Raw genomic sequence first — 27183 nt, forward strand, 5'->3', positions numbered from 1 at the left:
TATTTATATTTTTCTTGATTTTATGTTATATTTAAAAGCAAGAAGGTTGGTATTTAGATTGTTTTTATTTGTGAGTGAGCGAAGACAAACAGTAATTAATATTATGAACATTTGTCTGTCTATATTTATATCGTTATCAGTTTGCCCTTAACACAGAAATATGTAGGTCAAATCCGGCTGAAATCAGGTCAGTTCCTGCTGGTTATGCAACCAGCTTGACAGTAGTCGTCGTTCCGTAGTTCAGCGTGACACTCGAGTTGGAATCAAACCGACGATTTATTGTTTTGATGTTGTTTTTAGATTGTAACTGCACTGAAATTGTCGTGTTATTACAATAAAAGTGTGGTCAGTTTTTCTGTGTTTGATTCGAATTCTAAGAGAAAATCGGAATCGCTCCCGCCGTCTCGTCCGGTTGACGGAACGCTTCGTCACGTGAGCGCTCATCCCTCCTTTTCAGTGACGTAGATGGCAGCCACTCGCAGTTTCCCGTAAAATAATTTCCTTGCTCTTGGAGGAGCAACCCGCACCAAGTACATGGTAATGTACTCGCCGAAAATTCCTGTTGGAAAAATCCGGGCGTAAGTCGCAATTTCCATGGGAAAACCTCCAGGAAAGCTCCTCGAGGCCCGCCAGCCTCGGTCTCGCAGCAGCCATTTATGACCTCAAACGGGCTCGGCCGTAGCTTCTGTCCAGAAGAAATCCGCGCCGATTTCGGCAGATCCGGCCGTTTTTGGTCGAAAAACGACTTTTCCGGGGGCCGCGGGCGCCGAGGATGCCAAATCCGGTGGTATTTTCCCGAAATTAGTCGAGATTGAAGTGTTGGAGGCGAGTCTCGGCGTTGCGCGAGCCAAGCCAGCCGCCATCACAGTGCGCTTGGTGAGCAGATTCGCCGTGAGTGGTGTGTGTGTTGTGTTGCTCTGCATTTTTCCCGATTCTCATGCGGATTAGACAGCGAAAAGTGCAGGTACTGGCCCAGGACGTCGCCCCAGCGCCCCGCTACCCCCCAGTGCACTTCTTTTCCGAAAAAACCCCGTCCCGGAGCGCAAATCCGTCCAAAACGCGCCGAGCCACCGAGGAAAGCCTAGAGAGCCAACCCGCCATATTGTAAAACCTAAAATCGCCGATTTCTCGCTGTCGGAGGCGCTTTCCGCCGCGAAAACGCCGTTTTCCGCGCTTTTCCACGCCAGATTTGAGGTTACTGCTGTTTTCCCGCCCAGAAACGCGAAAACGCCGACGATACGAGGCACCATTTTGCCGCCGAGGCAGCCCCTCACGGCACCCTAGATCCTTCCTCGGGGGGTGTGGCGTGCATCTGTCAAACTTGCGATTATAACCACAATTTCTCACAATGCCAATGCGACAGCCCCCATGCTCACGACGTTTCTGCTTCCAGACGATGATGCGCGCTGCCTACTAGGATGTGCTCCCGAAGCATGGGATTGCTCTTCGATGCTCCAATTTGTCGCAGCAGCTGATCGGTGAATTGGGTCACAATTAAATTTTCTGCGTCTGGTGAGTCCCTTTATAACTTTACCCAAAAGTTGCACAATGTTGCCTGATAACGAGTGATTCAGTATGCTCATGTAAGTGGGGGTGTGCTATATAAAAGTCTTACTTTCACAGGTAGAGATGCTCAAAATTTTATTCTTCTTTGATTAAGAGTGATTTTCGCGCGAAAAAATGTTTTTGTTTTGATTGGATTTTCAAGGGGACACCTACGGATTGGGTTAAGTGGGGGAAAGTAAGTATGTTAGATATTTGTCATGCTTTTTTATTTATTTTTGTTTTATCTCTTTCTTTTCAGTTGTAGAGGAACGGTTATGTAGGTTTTCTACTGTTACCGTTTTTTCTCTAGTTCTTCTTTCATCACTTATTATGGATCTTACATGAGCTTACTAAATCAATAAATTTTTCTATTTCTCATAGTTGGAATTTTATTTTTAGATTAGAAAGTGGAGGGTTTTTGGAATTGAAGAGATTTCTTGCATATTACTGATGAGTTCAAACTTTATCAATTTTATTTATTTTTCATTAAATTGAACACACCATTATTACAATTTTTCAAATATATCAAAAAACACAAAAACTAATTATACATAAGGTTTCAAATTTAACACTTGCCTTGATTTTGTAAATATTTATTGGACAAGTTTTGTCTTGTACTATTAAAACACCAATCTCAATATACCTAGAGCAAAAGTGGGCGTGTTTTAAGCTGCAGTGTTCCTACTTAAGTTGAGGTGAGTTTTTCCAACTGAAAACAGTGGTTGCTTAAAAGTAAAAAATGTAAGTTTCATTTACTTTAGAATAATTCATTTTCAATGAAGATAATTTGCCTTCTTTAAGTATGTTGTTACAGTTCAATCTAGTACAACCATTTTGTATCATGTAAACTGCAATTTTTTAAATTAATTAATTTGTTAAATTGGTAGCCCTGCTAAAAATAAAAATATTTTAACGTTAATATGTTCAAAATAAGTTGCAAAAATGTAACTAAACAATACCTGATCAAACACAAAGATAAAGATTTTTAAACTGATTAGTTAATTAAGTTGGTAACCCTGTCATAGACATTAATTAACAAACAAACATTTAAATGAAAAACTTGCATAAGTGTTAAAAGTATAACTAAATGAATTTAAAAAGTGGAATAATCGAAATATGTAAAATGTGCCCTATGTAAGAGAGAAATAAAGGTTCTGAATGCATTTTTACCAATTAAAATACTAAATACTAGAAAAATGAACAGTTGTTAATTAAATACTGAAATACAGGGTGTTCGCTAATGTCCTGTTTTTTGTTACACATTTCGTCGTGTTCCTAGAATTACTGTCATACAGAATTTTAAAATCAGCCAACTTGACTTGAAATTATCAAAAACAATACAAGCATTTTCCACACAGTATCTGAATGAATTTAGTTTGTTTGGTAGAAGTTCATTTAATTTTGGCATTTTGTGCTTAATTAGTTTGTTTGTATGTGTTTGGTGTTTTTGTAATTAATGTAAAATGTTCTCCAGTTCTGTTCTTAAATCTATACGATGAGTCACCACTCCAACAAAAGAAGAATCCGATACGGGATGTATTTAGTTTCGTCTTATCTCCTTCAGCAAACAAATAAATATTTCCAAGAAATATTCATCCCTCTAATCATGTTTAAGAACTCATTACGGGACGCATTAACATAATGATCGGAGTGGTAGGTATGAAGTATGTCGTTTCTTGTTGCGTTAGCGTCCTTCAGACTTTCAGTGTAGCAGAAGCACGAGTTAGTGAAACACGTGCAGAGATAAAGTGAAACGTATGTCTGTGATACGTATTGTTTTATACACGAGGGATTGCAATTCCACAAAATAGTGTTCTCTTTGTAAAAAACGTGTCATAGTTGTTTTTTGGATTTTGAAAAGGGAGGTTTTTGTGCAAGTGTTCACTGCCGAAAGCGATTTGTAGGGTTCATTATCCCTTCAGGTAAACCGCCATTAGAGGTACATTTTCTAATCACCTCATCAGTTTTGTGCATACTCTCTTCGATGCGCGCGCAGGCTTCTTAGTTGAGCCTGTTGTGACCATTGTGGCCATTTTTCCTGTGTTCTTGTATCGTGTCTGAGTACTTGTGGTTTGTGGAGTTTTGGCGGCTAAACTAAGTTGATGCATTCAATGCAAGTGGTTCATTCGGCTAGTTATTTTATCGTTTAATTTTTGTTTTATTTTGTTTTAGAAAATATTGTGACAAAATGCAGCAAGTTGAGCCTCCTATTCAAAACAACACAGTAAGTTTTTGATTTTTGTTTGTTGTGTTTTTGCGGTCGTGTTTATGTTGACTGAGGTACTGAAAATTTCGGTCGTGAGTATAAATTCATTTGTGAATCTTGATTTGTTTATCCCCTCTAGAAAGTTGATGGCGTCATATCGAGTGTTTTGATAACGAAAGTTTTAACTAGGAAAATTTTCATTGAAACATACGCAAGGTAAAAGATATTAAATCTATTTCCAGAATCATAGTTTTAGTCGGGACGTAAACATTTTTTATTACCGAAAATTGAGGTATCTCGGTTGATGCGACCGTTTCACACATTCCAGTTCATTCAGTTTTGAATTTCATCGATGATTAACGTTGCCTTTATGGCCGCAACCCGATCTGATAAATAAATTTCCACGAGTTCAAAGTTGAATTCCTCGCTCTTAATCAGCACCGCATTCTAAATATCGCTCTTTTATACACTGAACGCAAAGGTATCGCTCGAAATGCCAGATGCAACAAAGTTGTAAAAAATCGCTCTTTTCAGCTCTCCCTTTCAGAAACGATCCAAGATCAAAGAGCGTTCATCTCTCGTTTTAAAGAAAAAACAGTTTCCGTCATAAAGCGACACTTTTTCTTTGTTGTTTCAGAGTGCGGCGAGCAGAATGAGTGACACAAACAACGACAGAGAGCCGCCACCTCGCATCGAGCCGGTGAATGGCGTGGTGCAACCGCCCGTCCAGCCGCCACCGGACAGACCGGGACGCGTCACCAATCAGCTGCAATTTCTGCAAAAGACCGTACTCAAGGCAGTTTGGGGACATCATTTCGCTTGGCCGTTCCGGCAGCCGGTCGATGCCAAGAAATTAAATCTTCCTGTATGTATTAATACTAGACTAGAAAAAAGTTGGTGTCATTTATGGCTTAATGACGTCAGCTGTGTAGATTTTTTCTTGAAACCGATTGCGCTTAATTTGGCACATGCGGGTTATATCAGTTTGATCCCCACCAAAATGTTGCTGACGTCACCTCAAAAGTTCCCAAGCAATTCCGGTTTAAAATTGTTAAATTATTTCACGAACACGTGTTCACTGCCAAGCTGGGTTAGAGTCGTTTTAAGTATAGTGTTCCAACTGCTGGTTCGTTTTTATGACCTTATCCTATTGTGAAGGAGTTAAGTGTTCCACAATAGCCCTCTGCCGTAAGTAATCCAGCGGTCATAAACCGTCAAGGGACCAACTGTCTACACTACACAGGGCCGTATGCGCCCGTAAACCTTTAAGGTGATTTATGGTACGGCTATTTACATTTTCAATAGAGTTCCTAATACTTGCGGTAATTGAGATTGCAGTGCCATAAAAACGAAGTCAGAGTTGGACCACTAGAAAACTTGGTTTTCTCGACGTTTCATGAACCCTAGAGTACGAAAAAAATTGTTGTTATCAAAAACCAAAAAAAAGTTCTGTCGAAATATCCTATCAATTTTTGTGTTAATGATTACTTTCAATTAATAAATTCGTTATTTAGGGAATTGTATTAAGTTGGTAACGATCTAATTTTTGATCATGATTTTGGGTTCAAGTAAGCACCCACACAGTTTATTATCGATAATTACGTACGTTCAAACGAATATTTGATAAAAGAATTTCGTACTTAAAAAATGTTGATTGCATTCACGGCTGGAAACTTTTAAGCGAATATTTCAATGAAGAATGGTATAAAAAATATCTTGATTGAATTCGCGGCTGGGTGGAGATTGTTAGAAAGATGTATTTGAGAATGAAATCTAGCAATCTTTGAATTTTAGTGTTAAAAAATGTGTTGGCAACACCGACGCGTTTCTTATTGAGTTTGACATTTTTTTTTATTGTATTGAATCACCTTTTTCAGTTGTTTGATATGATTGGTGTTTATACAAATTTATCAATTTTTTTTATATAAATTTCCTTAATGATTAATATTACTAATTCTATGCTGACAAGGTAAATGTAAAACCGAACCATAAAACATATCAACAAAATTGTTTTTTCTAAGATTCAAAATTTTGAGGTTATAATAGCATTACATTTTTCACAATATCAAAAATTTTAAAAGTTTTGCGATTTTTAAAGAAACCTTGACTCCATAATAACTTTCTAAATTACGGGAAAAAAGTATATTTTAACTGCTTATTTAATTAAAACTGTTAAATGTTTATAATAACAATAAAAAAGAGACGTTTTAAGACAAAACGTTTTTTTTTTAATGTCTGTAGTTAGTATTTATAAATTTTGTTCATGAAAAAAAAGTTTTAAAAATATATAGCTGAATAATAACCCATAAAACACAAAAAAGATGAAAAATGAATTTTTTCACAATGTAAACTGACTTTTAATTTGTCATTTTATTTGTCAAGTAGGCAATTATTAGGTTGACACATGCCTGTCAGACCTTATATAAACTATATTATTTTTTACGTAGTCGTCAAAATTCCGACAATATGGCCAAGATTTCCGAGAAATTTTTTTTATATATGCATACAGTTTAAAGTAAATATTTTGCTACAAATAACCTGTCTTTATAATATTTTGATATTTTAAAGATCCCGCAGTGACTACGATTAAGATTCGGCGCAGTCCTGTACATGTAGTTTATGACTCCGTGTTGAGTTCTTACCCGAAACGTCCAGAAATTTTTCAATTTAATTTTGAATCTGCCAAACTCAATGCTTTGAAATCTTGCAGATGTTTTCAAATTATGGTGAGCATAATTTTTTAATAAAAAAAATTTTGCCTGATAAATATTACCTAAAATATGCAATATATGATCAGTCTATATTTGTGATTTATCACTGCATTCATTTTGTTTAGATTTGCTTAGACAGGGTGATCAAAAAAATTAATGACTGAATTGTTAAAAAATAAACATCCAATCAGACTTAGGAATTTAACTCGTTACTATGGAAATTTGCACTTTAACAACTTTTAAATTTAACAAGTTTTTATAAATTTAATAGGGGCAAAATCAGTCTTATCTTAGCAAGTGCTAGCCCCGCCCACCCACCCGTGTTTTCTTAGAGGATATGTCATCTGCCAAAATCAGTCTTATCTTACCAAGTATTAGGCCCGCCCACCCGCCCAATAATTCAATTTTCTTTCGACATTTGCCATTTTTAGTGAACCCAATTGTACAGTAAATCCAATTTGACAAATCTGTTAAATATTTGTCACTATTTTGACACAAAATTTTTGCAATGTCATTATTGTTCTAACCTATTTAAAAGTCCCGTTTAAACTAGGAAAATTCACCCTGTAATCGGTCAAACCAACTTTGACAGTTCCCGTTTTTACTGGAGCCAACTGTACTTGAATTTTTAGTTAAAAAATTAACTAGATGACGTAAAAGATTCTATCCAGGCGCTAAGTTTTGAATCTAGTGATTTTTCCATTACACTAGAAGTGTTTCAGTACTTGTGTTACTGTTTTTTTCGATTTTATAAATTTCTGTTTATTCAATTCTTCAAATTTTCAGTAGTTCGATTTTACAATGTTTCGTATTTTCATTTTTTAAGTTTCTCGATTTTTTAAATTCGTTCCAGTTTTTACATTTTTCAAAGTTTTGATTTTATGCTTTTTCGTTTTTTCATTTCAGTTTTTATAATTTTGCAGTGTTTCCATTTTTTTGATTCGAAAAATCGAAAAATTGCAAGTCAAACTGGTGAAGCGAAGAATCGAAACATTGAAAAATAGTCCCATTTAAACTAGGAAAATTCACACTGTAATCGATCATACCAACTTTAACAGTTCCCGTTTTTACTGGAGCCAACTGTACTTGAATTTTTAGTTAAAAAATTAATAAATTTTTTTAATTACACTGGAAGTATTTTAATACTTGTGTTACTGTTTTTTTCGATTTTATAAATTTTTGTTTATTAAATTCTTCAAATTTTCAATAGTTCGATTTTACAGTGTTTCGTATTTTCGTTTTTTGTTTCTCGATTTTTTAAATTCGTTATTTCCAGTTTTTACATTTTTCAAAGTTTTGATTTTATACTTTTTCGTTTTTTCATTTCAGTTTTTAGAATTTTGCAGTGTTTCCATTTTTTTGATTCGAAAAATGGAAAAATCGAAAAATTGCAAGTCAAACTGGTGAAGCGAAAAATCGAAACATTGAAAAACTAAAAATCAAGTAACATAAAATCGAAAAACATTAATTGATTGAAAAATGAACAAATTCTAAAATCGTAAAATTGGAAAGAAAATTTTTTAATACTAGGAAAATTCACACAGTAATCTGTCATATAGTGAACCAAGAGTTATAAGGTTATATGGCCATCATAAAATCATCCCATTGTGTCGAAGTTAAGTTGTTTACAATAGAAAAGGTTTTAGGGTCGTAAATAACGTGTCCACTGCAGCTCGACCGGCTCTTGTGGTTTCGTTCAGGGGCGGCTTTCACTAAATATGAAAATCCACCTCTCCACTATTTCTTTACTACCTGCAGCCGCTGAGGGTTCCGAAATAACCACTCGCTTTGAAAGCCGGCCCTGTTAAATATGAGCAAGAAATGTTTAGAAGATGATTTATTGCCAACCGGTAAGCTTAGTGCGAACCACATAAAGGGGGTATTTATTTGCGGTCAACTACTTTTATGATGGCCATATAACCTTATAGGTCTTGGTTCACTATACTAACTTTGACAGTTCCCGTTTGTAGTGGAGCCAACTGTACTTGAATTTTTAGTTAAAAAATTAATAACTTGAAGTATTATTGGGTTTGGATAGAACTAGATGACGTAGAAGACACTTTCCAGCCGCTAAATTTTGAATCTAGTGTTTTTTGCATTACACTAGAAGCGTTTTAACGCTAAATCAGACCTCGAAAAACTTTGTTCATAATAATCAAGTCAGCAGAGCCAAAAATATGATCCGAAAACCTTTGTTTTTTGTCTTGGGTGACACCCCTTTAACCCAAATCTAACAGTATTTATGAACTAACCTTGGTTGGTATAGTGGTCCAACTCTGACTTCGTTTTTATGGCACTGCAATCTCAATTACCGCAAGTATTAGGAACTCTATTGAAAATGTAAATAGCCGTACCATAATTCACCTTAAAGGTTTACGGGCGCATACGGCCCTGTGTAGTGTAGACAGTTGGTCCCTTGACGGTTTATGATCGCTGGATTACTTACGGCAGAGGGCTATTGTGGAACACTTAACTCCTTCACAATAGGATAAGGTCATAAAAACGAACCAGCAGTTGGAGCACTATACTATTTACTTTACTAATTTATGACTGCAATTAAAAATAATTGACATTTCAATGTCATTCGGACGCTCAGAGTCAGGGCTGCCAACCACCCAAATGTCACTTTCCACGACCTACGTCTGAAAGTTTTTGTTTAATTTAGATGTGACGTAACGGAAACCCTTGGAATCACACGAAAACAAATATTGTTTCCTTTTTTAAATTTATTAACAGTTTACTAAGTGTGTTTGTTTAAATTATAACCAAAGTTCGGAAAATAAGCATTAAAAATTATTAAAATAGTTTTCAAATACATCGGGACACCTGGGATATTTGAAAATATCAGGTAAATTGTGACCGTTGGTTTACCACTAACCCCACTTTTACCTGTACGCCGAACCTGTCGAACAATTCTAAGAAAAGACCCGCACCTGTTGCCTTATCGCCCGACCTAGGTTTCTACCTGACTTTCGACAAAGCCATAATCCGACACCCGGTTTTGGAAAAATACCTGACGAACAAAAATATTTCAAAGAAATTAAAATAGGAGCTTCAACGAGGCAAGTGTTCGTTAAACTCCTAGGTTTCTACCTGACTTTCGACAAAGCCATAATCCGACACCGAGTTTTGGAAAACTACCTGACGAACAAAAATATTAGAAAGAAATGAAAATACGAGCTTCAACGAGGCAAGTGTTCGTTAAACTTCGCGTTGTCGGTTGGAGATTTATGATACATTTAATAATTGTGGTTTCGTTAATGAACCTGAACAATTAAATTGCTTTCTCTAACCGCAATTAAATGACACTTTCCTCTCGAGTGTTCATCGTAAATTTTACGCTACATAATTATTGTGCACAAAACCGAATGATTATTGATTATAAAAGATCGAAGATCGAGGTGGCTTTGATTTTGTGCCGCTTCGTTATGATGGGGGTGACTGCTCATCTGTCATAAATTTCAGTCATAACCTAACTTTTTAATTTTTTTTATGTAATGTGTGACAAGTAGGCAACCCATGATTTCTTTAGCAGTTATCAAATATGATTTTTTTTTCTCCAGGACTACCATCAAATAATCCAGACGCCGATGGACTTGGGAACAATAAAAAAACGTTTGGACAATAACTACTACTGGTCGGGTAAAGAGTGCATCCAAGATTTTAATACGATGTTTACGAACTGTTACGTGTACAACAAACCGGGCGAGGACGTTGTCGTGATGGCGCAAACGTTAGAGAAAGTGTTTCTTACGAAGGTGGCCGACCTGCCGAAGGAGGAGGTAGTGGTAGCGAAGGGGGCCAAAGGGAAGAAGGGACGCGCGTCCGGAGTGGTCGGCGGCGTCGGTGCTGGACGCGGTCGACCTCCGGCAGCCGTATCGTCGACGGTCGCCACCCCAGTAGCAACATCCACAGGTAAATAATTTTCGTTCGATTTCGCTCCCCTCGTAAAACGTGAATAAAACCGTTCCCACGTGGTGGAGCTGACAGAGATCCTTGTTACAGTTATATGGCGCACGTAGTTTTACTTGTAAAATTAATTAAAACTTGTGAAAATTGAAGGGTCTGTCGGTCTACCTCTCGGCACGCAAGCCCCCCCGACCATCCCCGGCAGCACGGCGACGACGACCATCGCCCCGGCGACGACGCATTCGACCTTGCCCCCGCAGCCTCCAATCGCCCAGGCGCCCAACTACCACGTGGCGCCGCCGATCGTCAACTCCCTGGACACCACCAACAACCTGACACCGAATACAGTACTTCCCGGCAACGTCGTACCTCCGTCGCAACCCGCAAAGGTGAAAAAGGGCGTTAAAAGAAAGGCCGACACAACGACACCGACGGCAACGGCGTACGACTACAATCCACAGCTGGAGTCGTCCAAGTCGGCGAAGATATCGACGAGGCGGGAGTCGGGCAGACAGATCAAAAAACCGAGCATGGACGTCTTCGTGCCGTACCACCAGGCGAACATCACGCCGCCGATATACACGTCGACGCCACAGATGCCAGCGCACAAACCGAAGGAGAAGCTGTCCGAGTCGCTCAAGTCGTGCAACGAGATCCTGAAGGAGCTGTTCTGCAGGAAACATTCGGTGAGTGGCTTGCGTACGACTACAAATGCTCAACTGGGTCGTGTAGTTAGTTACGGTCGAGTGGCCGCGTTGCCAACATAATTATTTTAAAAATCAATTTCGTGGCCTAGTACGAAAAATAGGTCTTCCGCTTCCGTCTGTCTGAATGTCTGCCGCCTGCACCGAAGGTTAGTTTTTATTTGTGTAAAATAAGATACTACATGTATTTCAACCAATTTTTTAATATCACAATTTTCGTTTTTCCATTTTCTTTAATTTATCAATTTTTCCTGTTTCACAATTCTTCAGTTTCTCAAATTTTATTTTTTCCATTTTTCAATTTGTCGTCTCAGTTTTTCAAGTTTTTGATTTTTATTTTTCATTTTCCCACAATTTTTCGTTTTTTTATTTCTTGATTTTTTCAATGTTTTTTTCTATATTATACATTTTTGTTTATTCATTATTTCCAATTTCTCGATTTTTCAATTTTGCAATTTTTGAATTTCTCAATTATCCGATTTTCCGATTTCTTTAATTTTCAATAGTTCGATTTTACAATATTTCTTGTTTTGTGTGTTTTGAGTTTTCGATTTTTCAGTTTCTCAAATTTTCAAGTTCTTGATTTTCAGTTTTTGGATTTTTTAGTTTTTATTTTATGTTTTTTCGTTTAATTTCGGATTTTACAATGAAACATCGTAAAACTAAATCGGAATAAAATTGAAAAAACGAAAAAGTGGAACTTTGAAAGATCGAAAATTGAAAAATCGAAGAATGAAAAAGTTTTAGAATCCAATAATTGGAAAATTGAGAAATTCTAAATTTGTTAAATTGAAAAAGTGAAAAATTTTAAAGATTATAAATGCTATTAGCCACATACTAGAATGAAAATTAGAAAAATTGAGAAACTGAAAATACTAAAATTTATGAAACGAAAGATTGAAATTTCGGGAATTTTTAAATAAAAAAAAAATTGCACATCGAATGTAAAAATAAAGAAAATAGAAAACGGAAACCAAAAATTGTTAATCAAAAATTTGAAGAAATGAAAAATTGAAAACTCGATTAACTTTCAGTCGAAAAATTGTAAAACTGAAACTTGAAGAAAAAAAAAATATTAGAAATTAAAAAATTGCAACTCAAAAATTGAGGTAACGAAAAATTGAGGAATCCTATAATTAATAGAATAAAGAAAATAAAAAACCGATGCGAAAAATTAAAGATGTTCAGATTGGAAAAACGAAAATTTTGAAATTTTGAACACTGAAAAACCGAGAAGTTGAAAAAATGAAACAAAAAATTGGAAAATCCAAAAATTGAAATATCCAAAAGGTGGAAAATCGAAGAACTAAAAAAATTAATATTGATGAAACAAAATTATAAAATTGGAACATTGGAAAATGGAAAAATTGTAAAAAAAGAAAAAACTGAAATAAAAAATTGCAAATAAAAGAATTGAAGAAATGAGATCATAATCGTAAAATTGAAAAATTAAAAATCCAAAACTCGGGAAATTTTAAATACAAAAATTGCACATTGAAGAATTGTAAAAAGAAAGAAAATAAAAAACCGAAACCAAAAATTGAAAATCGAAAATTTGAAGAAATGAAATATCGTAAAATTGAAAAATTAAAAATTGAAACTCGGGAAATTTTAAATCAAAAAAATTTTAAGAAATGGAGAAACAAAAAAATTCAAAATTCAAAATTGAAAAAACAGAAAACTATAAAATCGGAACAATGAAAAATCGAAAAATTGTAAAAATAAAGAAAATAGAAAACCGAAACCAAAAATTGCTAATCGAAAATTTGAAGAAATGGAAAATGATTAACTTTAAATCGAAAAATTGTAAAACTGAAACTTGAAACAAAAAAAAAAATAGAAATCCAAAAATTGCAAATCAAAAATTGATGTACCGGAAAATTGAATCCTATAATTAATAAAATGAAGAAAATAAAAAACCTATGGCAAAGCGAAAAATTTGAAACAAAAAAATTGCAAAATCCAAAAATTTTGAAATATCCAAAAGGTCGAAAATCGAAGAACTAAAAAATTTGAAAATAAAAAACTCGAAGGTACATTCGTAAAATTAAAGAAATGAAAAATTAAAGCATCGAACTATTGAAAACTCGGGGAATTTTAAATAAAAAAATTGCACATTGAAAAATCTAAAAATTGTTATCTTTAACAATTAATTATCTTAAACGATTATTATTTTCTCATTTCTTAATGAGAAAATAATAATCGTAAAATTAAAAATCGAAAACTTGCGAAATTTTAAATAAAAAAATTGCACATCGAAAAATTGTAAAAAGAAAGAAAATAAAAAAAAGAAACCAAAAATTGCAGTTTGAAGAAATGAAATATAAATATCGTAAAATTGAAAAATTAAAAATTGAAACTCGGGAGATTTTAAATCAAAAAATTGCAAAATTTTAAGGAATGAAGAAACAAAAAAAATTCAAAATTCAAAATTGAAAAAATTTAAATTGATTAAACAGCAAACTATAAAATCAAAAAATTGTAAAAATAAAGAAAATAGAAAACCGAAACCAAAAATTGCTAATCGAAAATTTGAAGAAATGGAAAATGGAAAACTCGATCAACTTTAAATCGAAAAATTGTAAAACTGAAACTTGAAGAAACAAAAATTAGAAATTCAATAATTGCAAATCAAAAATGGAGGTAACGAAAAATTGAAGAATCCTATAATTAATAAAATAAAGAAAATAAAAAACCGATGCGAAAAATTAAAAATTTTCACATTGGAAAAACGAAAAATTTTAAATTTTGAACATTGAAAAACCGAGAAATTGAAAAAAAAATAAAGAAATAAAAAATTGAAATATCCAAAAGGTGGAAAATCGAAGAACTAAAAAAATTAATATTGATGAAACAAAATTATAAAATTGGAACATTGGAAAATCGAAAAATTGTAAAAAAAGAAAACTGAAACCAAAAATTGCAAATAAAAGAATTTGAAGAAATGAGAAAAAAATTATCGTAAAATTGAGAAATTAAAAATTGAAGAATTAAAAATTAAAAACTCAAAAATGACAAATTGAAACATTAAATTAGTAAAATTGAAAATTATAAAATCAGAACATTGAAAAATCAAAAAATTGTAAAAAAAAAAGAAAATAGAAAACCGAAACCAAAAATTGCTAATCGAAAATTTGAAGAAATGAAAAATTGAAAACTCGATTAACTTTAAATCGAAAAATTGCGAATCAAAAATGGAGAAATGAAAAATTAAAATATCTTAAAATTGCAAAATTAAAAATTGAAAACACGGCAAATTTTAAATTAGACGAATTGAAAAATCTAAAAATTGAAGAAACAAAAAAATTAAAAATACAAAAATTGCAAATCCAAAAATTGAAAACATAAAAATTGATAAAACAGAAAATTATAAAACCGCAACATTGAAAAATCGAAAAAATGTAAAAAAGAAGAAAAAACTAACCAAAAAATGCACATGGAAAAATTGTAAAAAGTAAACAAAAAACCGATACGAAAAGTTGAAAATTTTCACATTGAACAAAAGGAAAATTAGAAAATCTGAACATTGAAAAACCCACAAATTGAAAACATAGAGAAAATCGAAACGAAAAATTGCAAAGTTTGAAATATCCAAAAGATGGAAAATCGAAGAACTAAAAAATTTAAAATTATAAAACCGGAACATTGAAACAAAAAAGAAAATAAGAACCGAAACCAAAAATTACACATCGAAAATTTGAAGAAATGAAAAATGATAATATCGTAAAATTGGGGAAATGTTTAATCAAAAAATTGAAGAAACAAAAAAAAAATAAAAATTAAAAAATTGGAAATCGAATAATTGAAAATAAATCCATATGAAAAACAAAAAAATTAAAAATAAAATTCGAGAAACTCAAATCGAAAAATTCCGAATTCTAAAAATTGAAAAACTCAAAAGTTAGAAAATTGAAGAATCGAAGAAGGGAAAAAAATGAAAAATTGAAGAATTTGAAAAGTTCAAGTTAAAGGAATTTATCAAATTTATCGCACTTCAGGGGCGAGGGAAGTTCTATCTAGGTAATCTTCGATTTTTTTTATCATTTCGTAGTAATAAGCGTATTTCGTTTGAAAATACCGCGTGACTATTAATTATTGAAGAAAATGTTTGTGTTGGTAGTTCTGAGTTATTGGCAATGTCAGTTTGCAGTTGTCAATTTTGAAATAAGTCTAAGAAAGGTCTTGAGAAGACGGCAGCCACTGATTTGGTGCCAAAAATGTTAATTTGGCAGTCAGGTATGCCAGCATAAAATTTGAAATATTGCCAACCTGACAAACAAAAACGCAAACACTAATAGTTACTTAGTATGTTGTCTGTAGTATATAATATTTATTTCTCGTGCCAAATTTACTAGCGTAAATAAGTACAGCTCATTAGCTAGGTACTTAATTCATACGATCGAGAAAAAAAGTCGTCCAGCGAACTTTGGAATTTAATGTTAAAAAATTATGCTTGACTTTTTTCGATCACCTTTTTCGTGCCTATATTTATGATTTTTTTTTTTGGCAGAGTTACGCGTGGCCATTTTACAAACCGGTCGACGCCGAGCTGCTGGGTTTGCACGATTACCACGAGATTATAAAGAAACCTATGGATTTGGGCACCGTCAAGCAGAAGATGGACAATCGAGAATATCGTAATGCACAGGAATTCGCTGCCGATGTTAGACTGATATTTACAAACTGCTACAAATACAATCCCTCGGATCACGACGTCGTAGCGATGGCGAGGAAGCTACAGGACGTGTTTGAAGTGAAGTAAGTAGTATATTTTGTTTCATAACGCAAAAACGAATATAGTTTTGCAAAAATCAGATTCGCCAAAATCCCCGACGAGCCCGTCAACAGGATAGGGATGGCGCCCAAGTCCGAGTCGAGTTCGTCAGGGTCGAGTTCGGAATCGTCCAGCGATACGGAGGATTCCGAAGAGGAAAGTCGGAACAAACAGCTAAAATTACTGGAGAAAGAGGTAAAAGATGGAAATCTGCCAATAAAGAAAATGTCGACGCAATTTTTTTTCCTTGTGCAGTTGATCGCTATGCAAGAGAAGATGCGCAAGCTGGTCGAAGAAAGCACGAAGAAGAAGAAAGAGAAAAAGAAACAAAAAGAAAAAGAGAAGACAAAAAAAGTTATGCCGAACAGTAGTTCAATGGGTAAGCCGGGGGCACACAACGCCCTCACAAAAACCAATTCCGTTATCTCAGACAGTGTCGAGGACAGTATAGCGAGTGTTGTCTCAGGAGCAGATCTCAAGATGTCGACAGGCGAGCAAGTCGGCGCCGGCGGCGGCAAGTCGATGAACATGCACCACATGGCGGCGGCGGCGGGGGCGGCGCCGCCCAACACGTCGTCGTCGCTCAAGCCGCCGAAGAGCAAGAGCGTGCGGGGCCCGAAGCCGGCCGTCGCGTCGAACACGCCGGCGAAGCGGGGCAAGAACAACAGCAAGACGGGCGGCGGCAGGAAGAAGTCGACGTCGCAAGCGCCGAACATGAACTACGACTCGGAGGACGAGGACAACGCGAAGCCGATGTCGTACGACGAGAAGCGGCAGCTGTCGCTCGACATCAACAAGTTGCCAGGTGGGTGGACGGCGTGGTGTGCGAGTTTTTTTTGGTATTAATTGGTTGTTGGTTGTTCCAGGGGATAAACTCGGACGCGTGGTGCACATAATCCAGTCCAGGGAGCCGTCGCTTCGGGACTCCAACCCGGACGAGATCGAGATCGATTTCGAGACGTTGAAGCCGTCGACGCTTCGCGAGCTGGAGAGTTATGTTGCCTCATGCCTACGTAAAAAGCCACGTAAGCCTTACTGTAAGTTCCATTACTTAACGTCCAAGGTCGGATAGCACAAGAGACCAATAAAAGTAGCATGTTTGTAAAGATGGCTCATTTTCGAGCCGGTTCAGACATGTTACAGGCGTATGTAATTGGAACTACACATTTCTAAGCATGGTAGATAATTGTTGGTGCTCATGGGTTTGGTTTATTTATCGTTACTATATTTTATATAGTAAGGATTTGGGATGAGCCTCTTATTTTTTTCTCGAGCATTTTATTTTTTATTGGGGAATGGTGAATGCGCTTTGTAACGGTCGCTATTTTCAGTAATAACAACGGCAAACGGTGTTCTTTTATTTATTTATTTAATTTTTTAATTTTACGGTTGTAACAAATTACCGGCATTTTCTTTTATTCATGTATGTTTTGATTTTGGTTTTCTCTATATTTGTAGTTCCAGTGTATGAGTATTAATGGTCTTAGTTAGTTAATCAACTACATACATGATTTTCTACCATTTAACCTTGGGTTATTGGCAGTAAAATCTTGGTATTTATTCGAAATTTATTGTGCAGTTTTGTTGTTTATCGGTGCCTTTTTTTCTGTTATTGTAGATAAGAAAATGCCCGGCAAATCAAAAGATGAGCAGATGGCGGAGAAGAAACAAGAGCTAGAAAAACGACTAATAGACGTTAATGACAAAATAGGAAATTCTAAAAAGGCCCCCAAGAAAGGTACGTATTTTAATTATATTAAATTTTCCGTGGACTCTACTTTCACGTTTTCTCGACTTTTCATGACTCCTAAAGTACGAAAAAATAGTTTTCCCTTTTCCGTCTGTCCGATTGTTTTCAAATTTTGTATTTATATTAGAAATATGTAAAATTTGTCTAATCATCCCCACCAATAATGTGGTGACGTCACTTCAAAATTGTACATAGTAAATGGGTTTTAATTGTATAAAATAACAGTGCTACACGTGTAGTTTATGATTCCGTGTTGTTGTTGTTGTTTTAATCAAAATATATTTACTTATCCCTCCTAACAAATTAATGACTTCTGCTCAAAATTTTGCTGAATAAATCCTATCTAAAATGTAGAAAATATGATTTGTCTACACTCGTGATTTATCATTCCATTCATATCGAATGTTTTGAAATCTTGGAGATGTTATAAAGTGCATGGTAAAATTTTGATCAAAATGCATTTGTTCATCCCCCCTAAAAAATTGATGACGTCACCTCAAAATTTTGCTGAACAAATCCTGTCTTAATGTGCAAAGTATGATGAGTCTAGACTTGTAATTCATCATTTCATTCATATTTTTTAGCTTTGCTTATACAGAGTGACTCAAAAAAATTAATAAATCAGTCAATTTATTTTATTGAATAAATCAAGAATTGCAATACTGAATGCTTTGAAATTTTAAAGTCATTGTAAGCATGGTAAATTGTTAACCAAAATAAATCTGTTTATTCCTCCCAAAAAATTGATGACGTTATCTCAAAATTTTGTCGAATAAATTCTACCCAAATTGTGTAAAATCTGATGACTTTTTATTTGTGATTCATCATTGCATTCATATTTTTCATTGATCCCGTAAATGTGAAAATACAAAAAATGTCTTTATTTAATAAGAATTATAATAATGATATTCAGAACATTTTGTCGATTGTAGCTTACTACTTAGTTTTGATCCTCTGTATTTTCTACGTGACATTCTTCCGATGTATAAACATTATATTTTGCCTTTTTATCTTAATAAATGTAGTCTTCTTTTCACAACAAGAAAGTTGTTAAATCATATTTAAAAAGGTAAATTTTTGTAGGGAAATATCGATTTTGCAATTATGCTCCGCCCCTTAGTGTGACAATGAATGAAAAATTCATCACAATTGAGATAGGGCGGGTGGGCGTGGCTTATATTTTGCCTTTTTATCTTAATAAATGTAGTCTTTTCAGAACAAGAAAGTTAAATCATATTTAAAACGGTAAATTTTTGTAGGGAAATATCGATTTTGCAATTATGCTCCGCCCCTTAGTGTGACAATGAATGAAAAATTCATCACAATTGAGATAGGGCGGGTGGGCGGGGCTTATATTTTGACTCCTTTTTCTTAATAAGTGTAGTCTTTTTTTCACAACAAGAAAGTTAAATCATATTTAAAAAGGTAAATTTTTGTAGGGAAATGTCGATTTTGCAATATATTTTACCTTTTTATTTTAATAAATGTAGTCTTTTCAGAATAAAAAAGTTAAACCATATTTAAAAAGGTAAATTTTTGTAGGGAAATGTCGATTTTGCAATTATGCTCCGCCCTTTAGTGTGACAATGAATGAAAAATTCACCACAATTGAGATAGGGCGGGTGGGCGGGGCTTATATTTTGCCTTTTTGTCTTAATAAATGTAGTCTTTTCAGAACAAGAAAGTTAAATCATATTTAAAACGGTAAATTTTTTGTAGGGAAATATCGATTTTGCAATTATGCTCCGCCCCTTAGTGTGACAATGAATGAAAAATTCATCACAATTGAGATAGGGCGGGTGGGCGGGGCTTATATTTTACCTTTTTATCTTAATAAATGTAGTCTTTTCAGAATAAGAAAGTTAAATCATATTTAAAAAGGTAAATTTTTGTAGGGAAATGTCGATTTTGCAATATATTTTACCTTTTTATTTTAATAAATGTAGTAGTCTTTTCAGAATAAGAAAGTTAAATCATATTTAAAAAGGTAAATTTTTGTAGGGAAATGTCGATTTTGCAATTATGCTCCGCCCCGTAGTGTGACAATGAATGAAAAATTCATCACAATTGAGATAGGGCGGGTGGGCGGGGCTTATATTTTGCCTTTTTATCTTAATAAATGTAGTCTTTTCAGAACAAGAAAGTTAAATCATATTTAAAAAGGTTAATTTTTGTGGGAAAAAATCGATTTTGCAATTATGCTCCGCCCTCTAGTGTGACAATGAATGAAAAATTCATCACAATTGAGATAGGGCGGGTGGGGGGGCAAATATTTTCTTTTTTTTTTTAATATACATGGTGTCCTTCTCACAACAAGACACTAGAAACATATTTAAAATGGTAAATTTTTGTGGGAAAAAATCGATTTTGCAGTTATGCATTTTTGGTATACAAAATAGACGCTTTTTTGGAAAAGAAGACGATTTATGATAAGTTTCCACGTTCTAGCGTTGTAGTTTCAAGGAATTAGTTCTAATTTTTTCGTAAAATGAATCAATTGTAGGTTGTTATATGGGGTGATTTTTTAAATTTATTTTCTAGTTCACCATGACGCGTACGCGAGTAATTGCACTTCTGACGTACGCGTCGTGGTTAACTAAAGTATAAATTTAAAAAATCACTATCTATATAAGTTATAAGTACCCATATGTGAATTATAACAACGAAAATCAAAATAAAATGTAGTCTTTAGTTCAATAAGCGGAAATCAGAGCAATAAAAACGTCTGGACCGTCGGCATTGTGATCATTCTTTTAGTATAGTTGATAAGTGTCATCGGTATTTGTCTTAAGTTCTCAAAGAATAATAAATTACTATTCAAGAATAACAATAATACAATAGTTTGATTTCGTTGGTGAGTTTAAGTAATGTGTTTATTTTTGCAGAGGAGGCCAACCGAGTAGATCCGACGGGGGCCGGTGGACCTTCGGGCCGCTTATCATCTAGTTCTAGTAGTTCAGATTCAGACAGCAGCACCTCCAGTTTGTCGTCTAGTTCGAGTGATTCCAGTGACAGCGAAGCAGGTTAGCTTCTTTCACTTAACGTCACTCCTCTCCAGTGATAATGCGTCACACGTTTGCATAACAAAAAAAGTTATTTTTATGAAGTAACGATAAATAATAATGTTTGTCGAGAAAGAACAAAGTAGAAAGCATTACCTACCTACACGACACAAATAATTCTCTTCAGAATAGTATTATACTATGAATAGTATGAAAAATGTTTTTTTATTCGTTCGTGGGCGTGGCTTGTCTCATGTACCGTTATTAGGATTTTATATATACATAAGAAATTATAATATATATAATTAATTATTAATGATAAGATTAGGAGTTCTAGTGCCATGCTCGTGATTTATACATAATTTTGTTAATTTGTGTTGGTACAAGCTAATTACGCGCTTCTTTTGAGTTGATGAGCCAAATGTAACAAATGTAGTGGCAGGACACCCGTAAAACGAAACGTCAAGCATGACGCTTGGCCAATCAGAAAAGTGATTGCATTGTGTGGCGCCGTCTATAGGAACTTTTTCTTCCGAAATCACAGTTCAGATTTTTTTTATTTGTACATTTTGTTTACGTCGTTTAAGGATCTCAAGACTGATTTCAGATTATAATTTTTGTTTTTATCACAACTTGAAAAATCTCGTTATTTATTTATTTTATCGGATTGTTTTATCTGGGTTGTGATTTTCTACTAGCACGAAATGAACTAACGTACCATCAATGACGTAATTCTGAGATCGCTTTATTTTTAATATTAATTTATTGTGAAGTGTACATAGTAAAATAATTGTTTTGTTCTGAGATTATACAGACCACGAAAATATTTTCAATGGATTATGTCGTTTCGATGGGTCGCACGCATAATCTCTTGCAAACATTTTATTGGTTGACTATTCGACAACTTTTGTAATTAAAGGAAAAAATTAAAAAAAAAAAACAACTTGAGAGTGAATGTAAATGCATTTTCGCTGGTGCTCCTGTGAATTTTTATGTAAATAATTATATTTTCTCTGGCAACATGAATTTTTCCTAAGCTGCAAGTATTTTCATTTAGTGTTAATATTATTTTAATTTCGCATAAGCGTTCATGTTGCTGATTTTTAACTGATAAGTATTGTTGAGCCTAATCTTGGACATGTTGAGGGCCGCGTTGAACGCGTAACTGGGCGCAGACACGAGGACACGGTGAGCTTTGGCGCCTGCGTTATGCGTTTGGGCGGCGAGGTTTATTATAGCCTTGAGTGCATATCATGTGTGGAGTCTGCCAGCAGCGGACCAACCATACAGACATACAGATCTTACCACACCAGTTTTGTACGCTTTTTGTACAGGTGATATCGCGCTAGATTTTTAAATGCAGACAATGTGTGTGGCGGCGGCTCTAGTTTTAAGATCTGCAGTCGTGAGAGCACGGATTTGATGTTTTCTTGTACTTTTTTTTTCCACTTTTTGTGTCGGCGTCGGTTCTCTAGAAGTTGGCCAGCCGAGAGCTAGAGAACCGACGCTGGGGGTTCTAGGTATGGTACTGTATGGTCAATTTTGGTCAATGAAGATGTGCGCTGGCCTCCATTCACATTGTTTGCACTCAGGGGAATAGTATTTCACACAAATGGCAGTCAACTTATTTTAGAGGCAAGTCAGGTTAGGTCTCTTACTACAGAGCAAAGTAGAGTACGAAAGTTGTTCATATCACTACTAAATTTTGTTGTGATGTAAAATGTATATAATTTTTACTTTGTAATTTCATTGTGTCGTCTTTTAGTTCTCTAATCAGGAAGAAAAGTAACTTTTTATATGTATTCGTATTGATAAGTTAAGTTTTTTATAATGGTGTGGTTATACATACCAAAATCTCACATCAATTTTTTTTGCACTGTATTGAAATATTGTTCTTTTTTATACCTATATTTTGTTTCTATGTATTTGGCGAACTTTTAATATAAATATATTTCTATTGTAGCTTTTTTATTTATTCAATTTTTGTCAAAGCCTTAGAAACTCCAATTGTATATAGCACGCGTAACTCCATTGTAAATAAGGAAGGAATTACTGATTGATGTATATAACAAAAGGACAGCTATTTAATATAATCTTTGTCTTGCCTCTGTCTAGTTGGTGTTGCCTGTTTTCCAGATTTATTAATTTTCTTGTATTTGTAATCTAGCAGTATAAACATTCCTGAAATTATGACAAAATGTTAAATCTGATGTCGAATAAATTCATTTAAGACGTTTATAGAAAAAGTAGTTGTTCATTTAATTTAAACTAAAGTGGTAAGATCTTCCTCTAATGCACTCAAGGTGGTATTGTAAGTGAAAAAATTTTACAAGCCAAAGTCTTTGTAGGTGGAAGCAGTCGACAGGCCAAAAAGAAGACAAAAAAATCGCCTAATCCTTCCGTTGGAAATTCTAGCATGGTGAGTACGCGTAGACCTTTGGGGGCTCTAGATTTCTTTTGGAAGCCATTAAAACTAGTTTTCACACGGTTGTTTGCCGAAATTTCATTTCCATGGGCGAGTAGTTGACTCTTCAGTAGTACCGTAAAAGTCCGTTTTGATTGCAATAGCGCAAAATTTAGCCAATAGCGCGTGACGACAACTGCCGATCAATAACGACAACCCAGTAAATTGGTGCCTTCTCATCTTCATTCGCCTTCCAGCTAAAACGTAGCTATTAAAAGAATTCTATAAAAATTTCTTCCTATTTGGGTTTTCTATCTACTCATGTCCCTCGGCTTTCAAGTTGAAACTTCGTTTATATCTCGATCGTCTCCCCTTAGATAATCGAGTTCTCGTTGGGATGACGTCATCAAATTTGTGGAGGTGGTGAATAATTAAATTTCAGTCGGTGTTCTGTAATCATTGAATCAATATTTGTGTCGTGCCAAAACTTCAAGTTCGTTTCTAGTCAAATTTATTGAACACAATTTTGACGTGACGTCATCGTTTTTACAAAAGGGAGACAAATTAATTCGTCTAAAATTTCAAAATTAATTCCATGACTTACGCACATTTTTTTAAATTTCGAAAGTGTGCAAAATTAAGCAAATCGATCGAAAAGAGGATGAAGCGAAGACTGAAGATGTCAGGATTGGATACAAAACGTAAAAAGCTAGAAAGAGAAAGCACTGGTCAAAAAAACAACTGGAACCACGGGCGGTTAGTTAAAAATTTAAAAAGAAGATCCACACAAAAAGTAAGGTTAAGTTTGTTGTCGACAATGTCGATGAAGTTAAAAAAAAGTTAAAACTTTGTTTTTCGAATTTACTTTATTTTCTGGTTAAACAAAAATCCGTTGATTTCCGAATACTGCCGAAGAGCTTCGAACCACTTTCGTAGCAAAGATTTCTTGGCCTTTCACACCTCACAGGGTACAAAAGTCCGGTTCCTCGTTTTATTTATCTGTTAATCCATTTTCTTTCTGTGTGTCGTTTGTTGGAAATTTGTTAGACTCATGATTCGAACTACTGAACCGGCAACTTGAAAAAGATTTTTGTAATGCATCTATTGTTTTAAGGTCAGTTGTCTAATTTAAAAAAATTCAAACAAAGCATGATTACGAGCTGTCATTTAACGGCATTCTCAAAATTCAAATTTATTTAAAAAATATGTCCAGAAGAATGTAAGCTAGTTAAACAGTTTCAATTCCAATTTCTGATTCTTTTTCCCCTGGGGCAATCAGTATGGTGAAAAGTAATCGAGAAAAAGCCTTTTCGATTTAATGTTAAAAAATTATGTTGGCAGCCTTGGTTCCTGATAAATTAAATAGGTGTCAATTAAAATTAATTTTCATGACATAGTGGATGACTTCTTCAGTCAGATGATGTTACAAAAAATATAAAAGCAAATTAAAATACTATTTTATTTTTTTATTTCTAAAAAAAAATTAAAGTCAGAAAAGTCCGTCCTTGAAAATGACATAAGTTTTGAAGTATGAACACTGTCAATTAAAAACTAGAATCTTTGTCATTTTCTTTGGTTTTGTGTTGAGAATCTTAATCTAAAAATCATGAGGTGTGCCAGAAGTATGTGTGTAGTGTTTTATTTGCAAAGTTTCTGTAATTTTAAATTTTACTTTGGTTAGGTTAGGTCAGGTCAAGTCAATTTTTGTATCACTGATCAGTCGAATTTGGGGTCGATGGGGGCTGCGGAAAACCAAAGCTGACGCACATTTATATATTGTTTCAACACTTTATCGTCAATATAAAAAATCGGTTTTGTTTTTCCTGCTCTCTGATGCCGCCACCACCTCAATGCATGTCGCCAAAACTAAGACAGTTAGTCCGTCAGTCAATCGCTCGATTTCCAGAAGCCACAGCTAGCACCCGCCGCACTGCCATCGACAACCGCCAACAACAATACAACCACCACCACTACCACCACCAACATACCGAATAACCAAGTCCACCCGCCACTATCCAACCATTTGGACGTGAAAGCCGCCACGAACGCCGCCATGCCAGCGTCGAGCAACCGCAAGCCATCCATATCCGCCGACAAACCGCCCCTCCTGCTGCCCCCCGCCCAGCAGGGCATCGCCTCGACGCCCGCGCCGCAGGCCCCCAAGCAGGTCGCCCTCCCCGCCCCCTCGCCCGACAAGCCCAAAACCAACGTCCTGTCCCCGCTGGCGCCGCCCTACACCGACCCGCTGGAGCAGTCGCTCGCCAGCCTCGAGCACGACATCATCAAGGAGCCCATCAGCACGATGGCGCCGACGCTCGGCCACCCCCTGGCCGTCCCGCCGGTGACGGCGCCTAATCTCAACCCTCCGTTGTTGCAGCCCGGCATGGGCGAAATCAAGCCGCCCACCGTGGACATGAACATGCTCCCGGTCAACTCCATGGTGCACAACTCGCTGGACGCCGACATCTCGTCGCTGCTGCCCCACGCCGCCCAGGCCAGCATGCTGAACAACGGCTTCGGGGGGCTGAAGCACGAATACGACATGGGGGCGAACAACAACGGCTTGTCCGCGATGGGGGTGCCCATGAACGTGACGATCCCGTCGATGTTCGACCCGCTGCCCCAGCAGCTGAACAACGTGCCCAAGAAGGAGCCCCCGAAGGAGGAGCGGCCCGAGGGGCAAGAGCGCAAACCGCCACAGAGCGACCACAAGCAGCACCAGCACCAGAGTTTCAACTACAAGAAGCAGGAACACGTTAAGAACGCGTCGTCGTGGTCGAGTCTGGCGAAGGCGAGTTCGCCCCAGAACTCCGCCACTCCCGGGGGCAGCAACCAGCAGCAACAGCTGCGGGACAGCTTCAAGGCCTTCCAGAACAAGGCGAAGGAGAAAGCGGACCGGGAGAAACAGCGTCTGGAGAACTTGGAGTTGAAGCGACAGCAGAAGCAGCAGGCGGAGAAGGAGAGGCTGCGAGTGGAGATCGAGAGGAGGAGGGAGAAGGAGGAGGAGGACGCGCTGGAAAAGGCGAGGTGAGTGTACGAAGTGAACTTGGGAGGAGTTTAGGTAAAGGGGCGTGGCTTGCAGGAAAGCGGTGGCCGAGCACCAACAGCCGATCGCCAGCCAGCGAGTGGAGGAGTTGAGGGCGTCGCCAGGGGAGGGGAGCATTTCGCCGGGCTCGCAAAGCTCGGGCTCGGAGCGGACGGACAGGGAGAGGCAGAGGCAGCAGGAGCAGGAGAGGAGGAGACGAGAAGTGGTAAGTGGCACGAACGCTCCAAATACCAAACTGAGATACCAACGTTGGCATTTTGGAATTATGCAACCAATTAAACATGTAGAACACCCTATATATTTTTCACGCGTTTTCAATGGCATCTTGGGGTTTATCGCCGTATTTTATACTTGAAAGCGACGTTGCCACGTTGTTCCTATTTTCCATAGCGGCAATGCATAGTGCGTTTGCACCATTTCAATTGGCCGACCGTGTTGGGGAAATGTAGTTGTCAAAGTTTGGTGTTTTGGGTGTTTTTGGTGTGAAGTGCTTCTAAATGCTGATTGTTTTTCTTGCAGTTGGCAAACAAAATCGACATGAACATGCAAAGTGACGTCATGGCCGCATTCGAGGGTTCATTATAATGACTGCTTTACGTGACGTGCTCGTGACTTTCAGTGAGAAAAATTTTTATGTAATTATATGTATTTATAATAATTTTATTTGACGTTACAAAAAAACTAGACATCGCTCAAAGGAGAACATGTTTTTTTCAAAAGAGAACTATTTTGAAGCTTCCAGCATGAAGTATGCTTTATTATATTCGCAGTATGTTTTTTTCATATTAAATACTGTTATCTAGCATGTATATAGATAGAATTATGTTGTTAAATGTGAATTGTACAGAAAACTGGGTTTAGTGAGTAATTCCTAAGTTGTCGTATTATTAGCAGCATCGACAGATTTGGCGCATTGTTTTATGGACGGTACTTATTGAGACAGGGAGAAATTTTTTCGAGCAACTTTATTGCCGAGATGCTGCTGTTTGTAATAATTACATTAATAAAATATTTTTTCTATAAAATTTTCTTTTTCCTATGAAATGTGACCACCGGGTGTCAAACTGACGTCGAGACATTTGCCAGTAAGTTTGTGATAATCGATGATCTCTCACTAACCTTGGACGACTTA

At 35.9% G+C, this 27183-nt stretch overlaps 1 protein-coding gene across 8 annotated transcripts; it reads left to right on the forward strand.

The window, feature by feature from the left end:
* Nucleotides 1–592: 592 nt before the first annotated feature.
* LOC135129623 (bromodomain-containing protein 3-like) lies at nucleotides 593–27076 on the forward strand. Of its 8 annotated transcripts, XM_064056825.1 has the most exons (16): nucleotides 593–964; nucleotides 1394–1512; nucleotides 3718–3769; nucleotides 4389–4616; nucleotides 10026–10377; nucleotides 10525–11057; nucleotides 15586–15833; nucleotides 15876–16044; nucleotides 16105–16654; nucleotides 16716–16886; nucleotides 17468–17587; nucleotides 20485–20622; nucleotides 22950–23020; nucleotides 24912–26032; nucleotides 26073–26256; nucleotides 26571–27076. In XM_064056825.1, exons 3-16 carry the CDS (start codon nucleotides 3734–3736, stop codon nucleotides 26634–26636), a joined length of 3987 nt encoding a protein of 1328 aa, XP_063912895.1. In that variant the 5' UTR covers nucleotides 593–964; nucleotides 1394–1512; nucleotides 3718–3733; the 3' UTR covers nucleotides 26637–27076. The 8 variants fall into 8 exon arrangements, with proteins under 8 accessions (XP_063912895.1, XP_063912896.1, XP_063912891.1 ...); XM_064056826.1 differs by lacking the exon at nucleotides 3718–3769; XM_064056821.1 differs by lacking the exons at nucleotides 593–964; nucleotides 1394–1512 and adding an exon at nucleotides 2751–3658.
* The last annotated feature ends 107 nt before the right edge of the window (nucleotides 27077–27183 follow it).

This window comes from Zophobas morio, unplaced genomic scaffold (assembly GCF_036711695.1).
Source record: "Zophobas morio isolate AGI-343-1 ecotype UQ-CSIRO unplaced genomic scaffold, CSIRO_AGI_Zmor_V1 ptg000016l, whole genome shotgun sequence".
Taxonomy (NCBI): Eukaryota; Metazoa; Arthropoda; class Insecta; order Coleoptera; family Tenebrionidae; genus Zophobas; species Zophobas morio.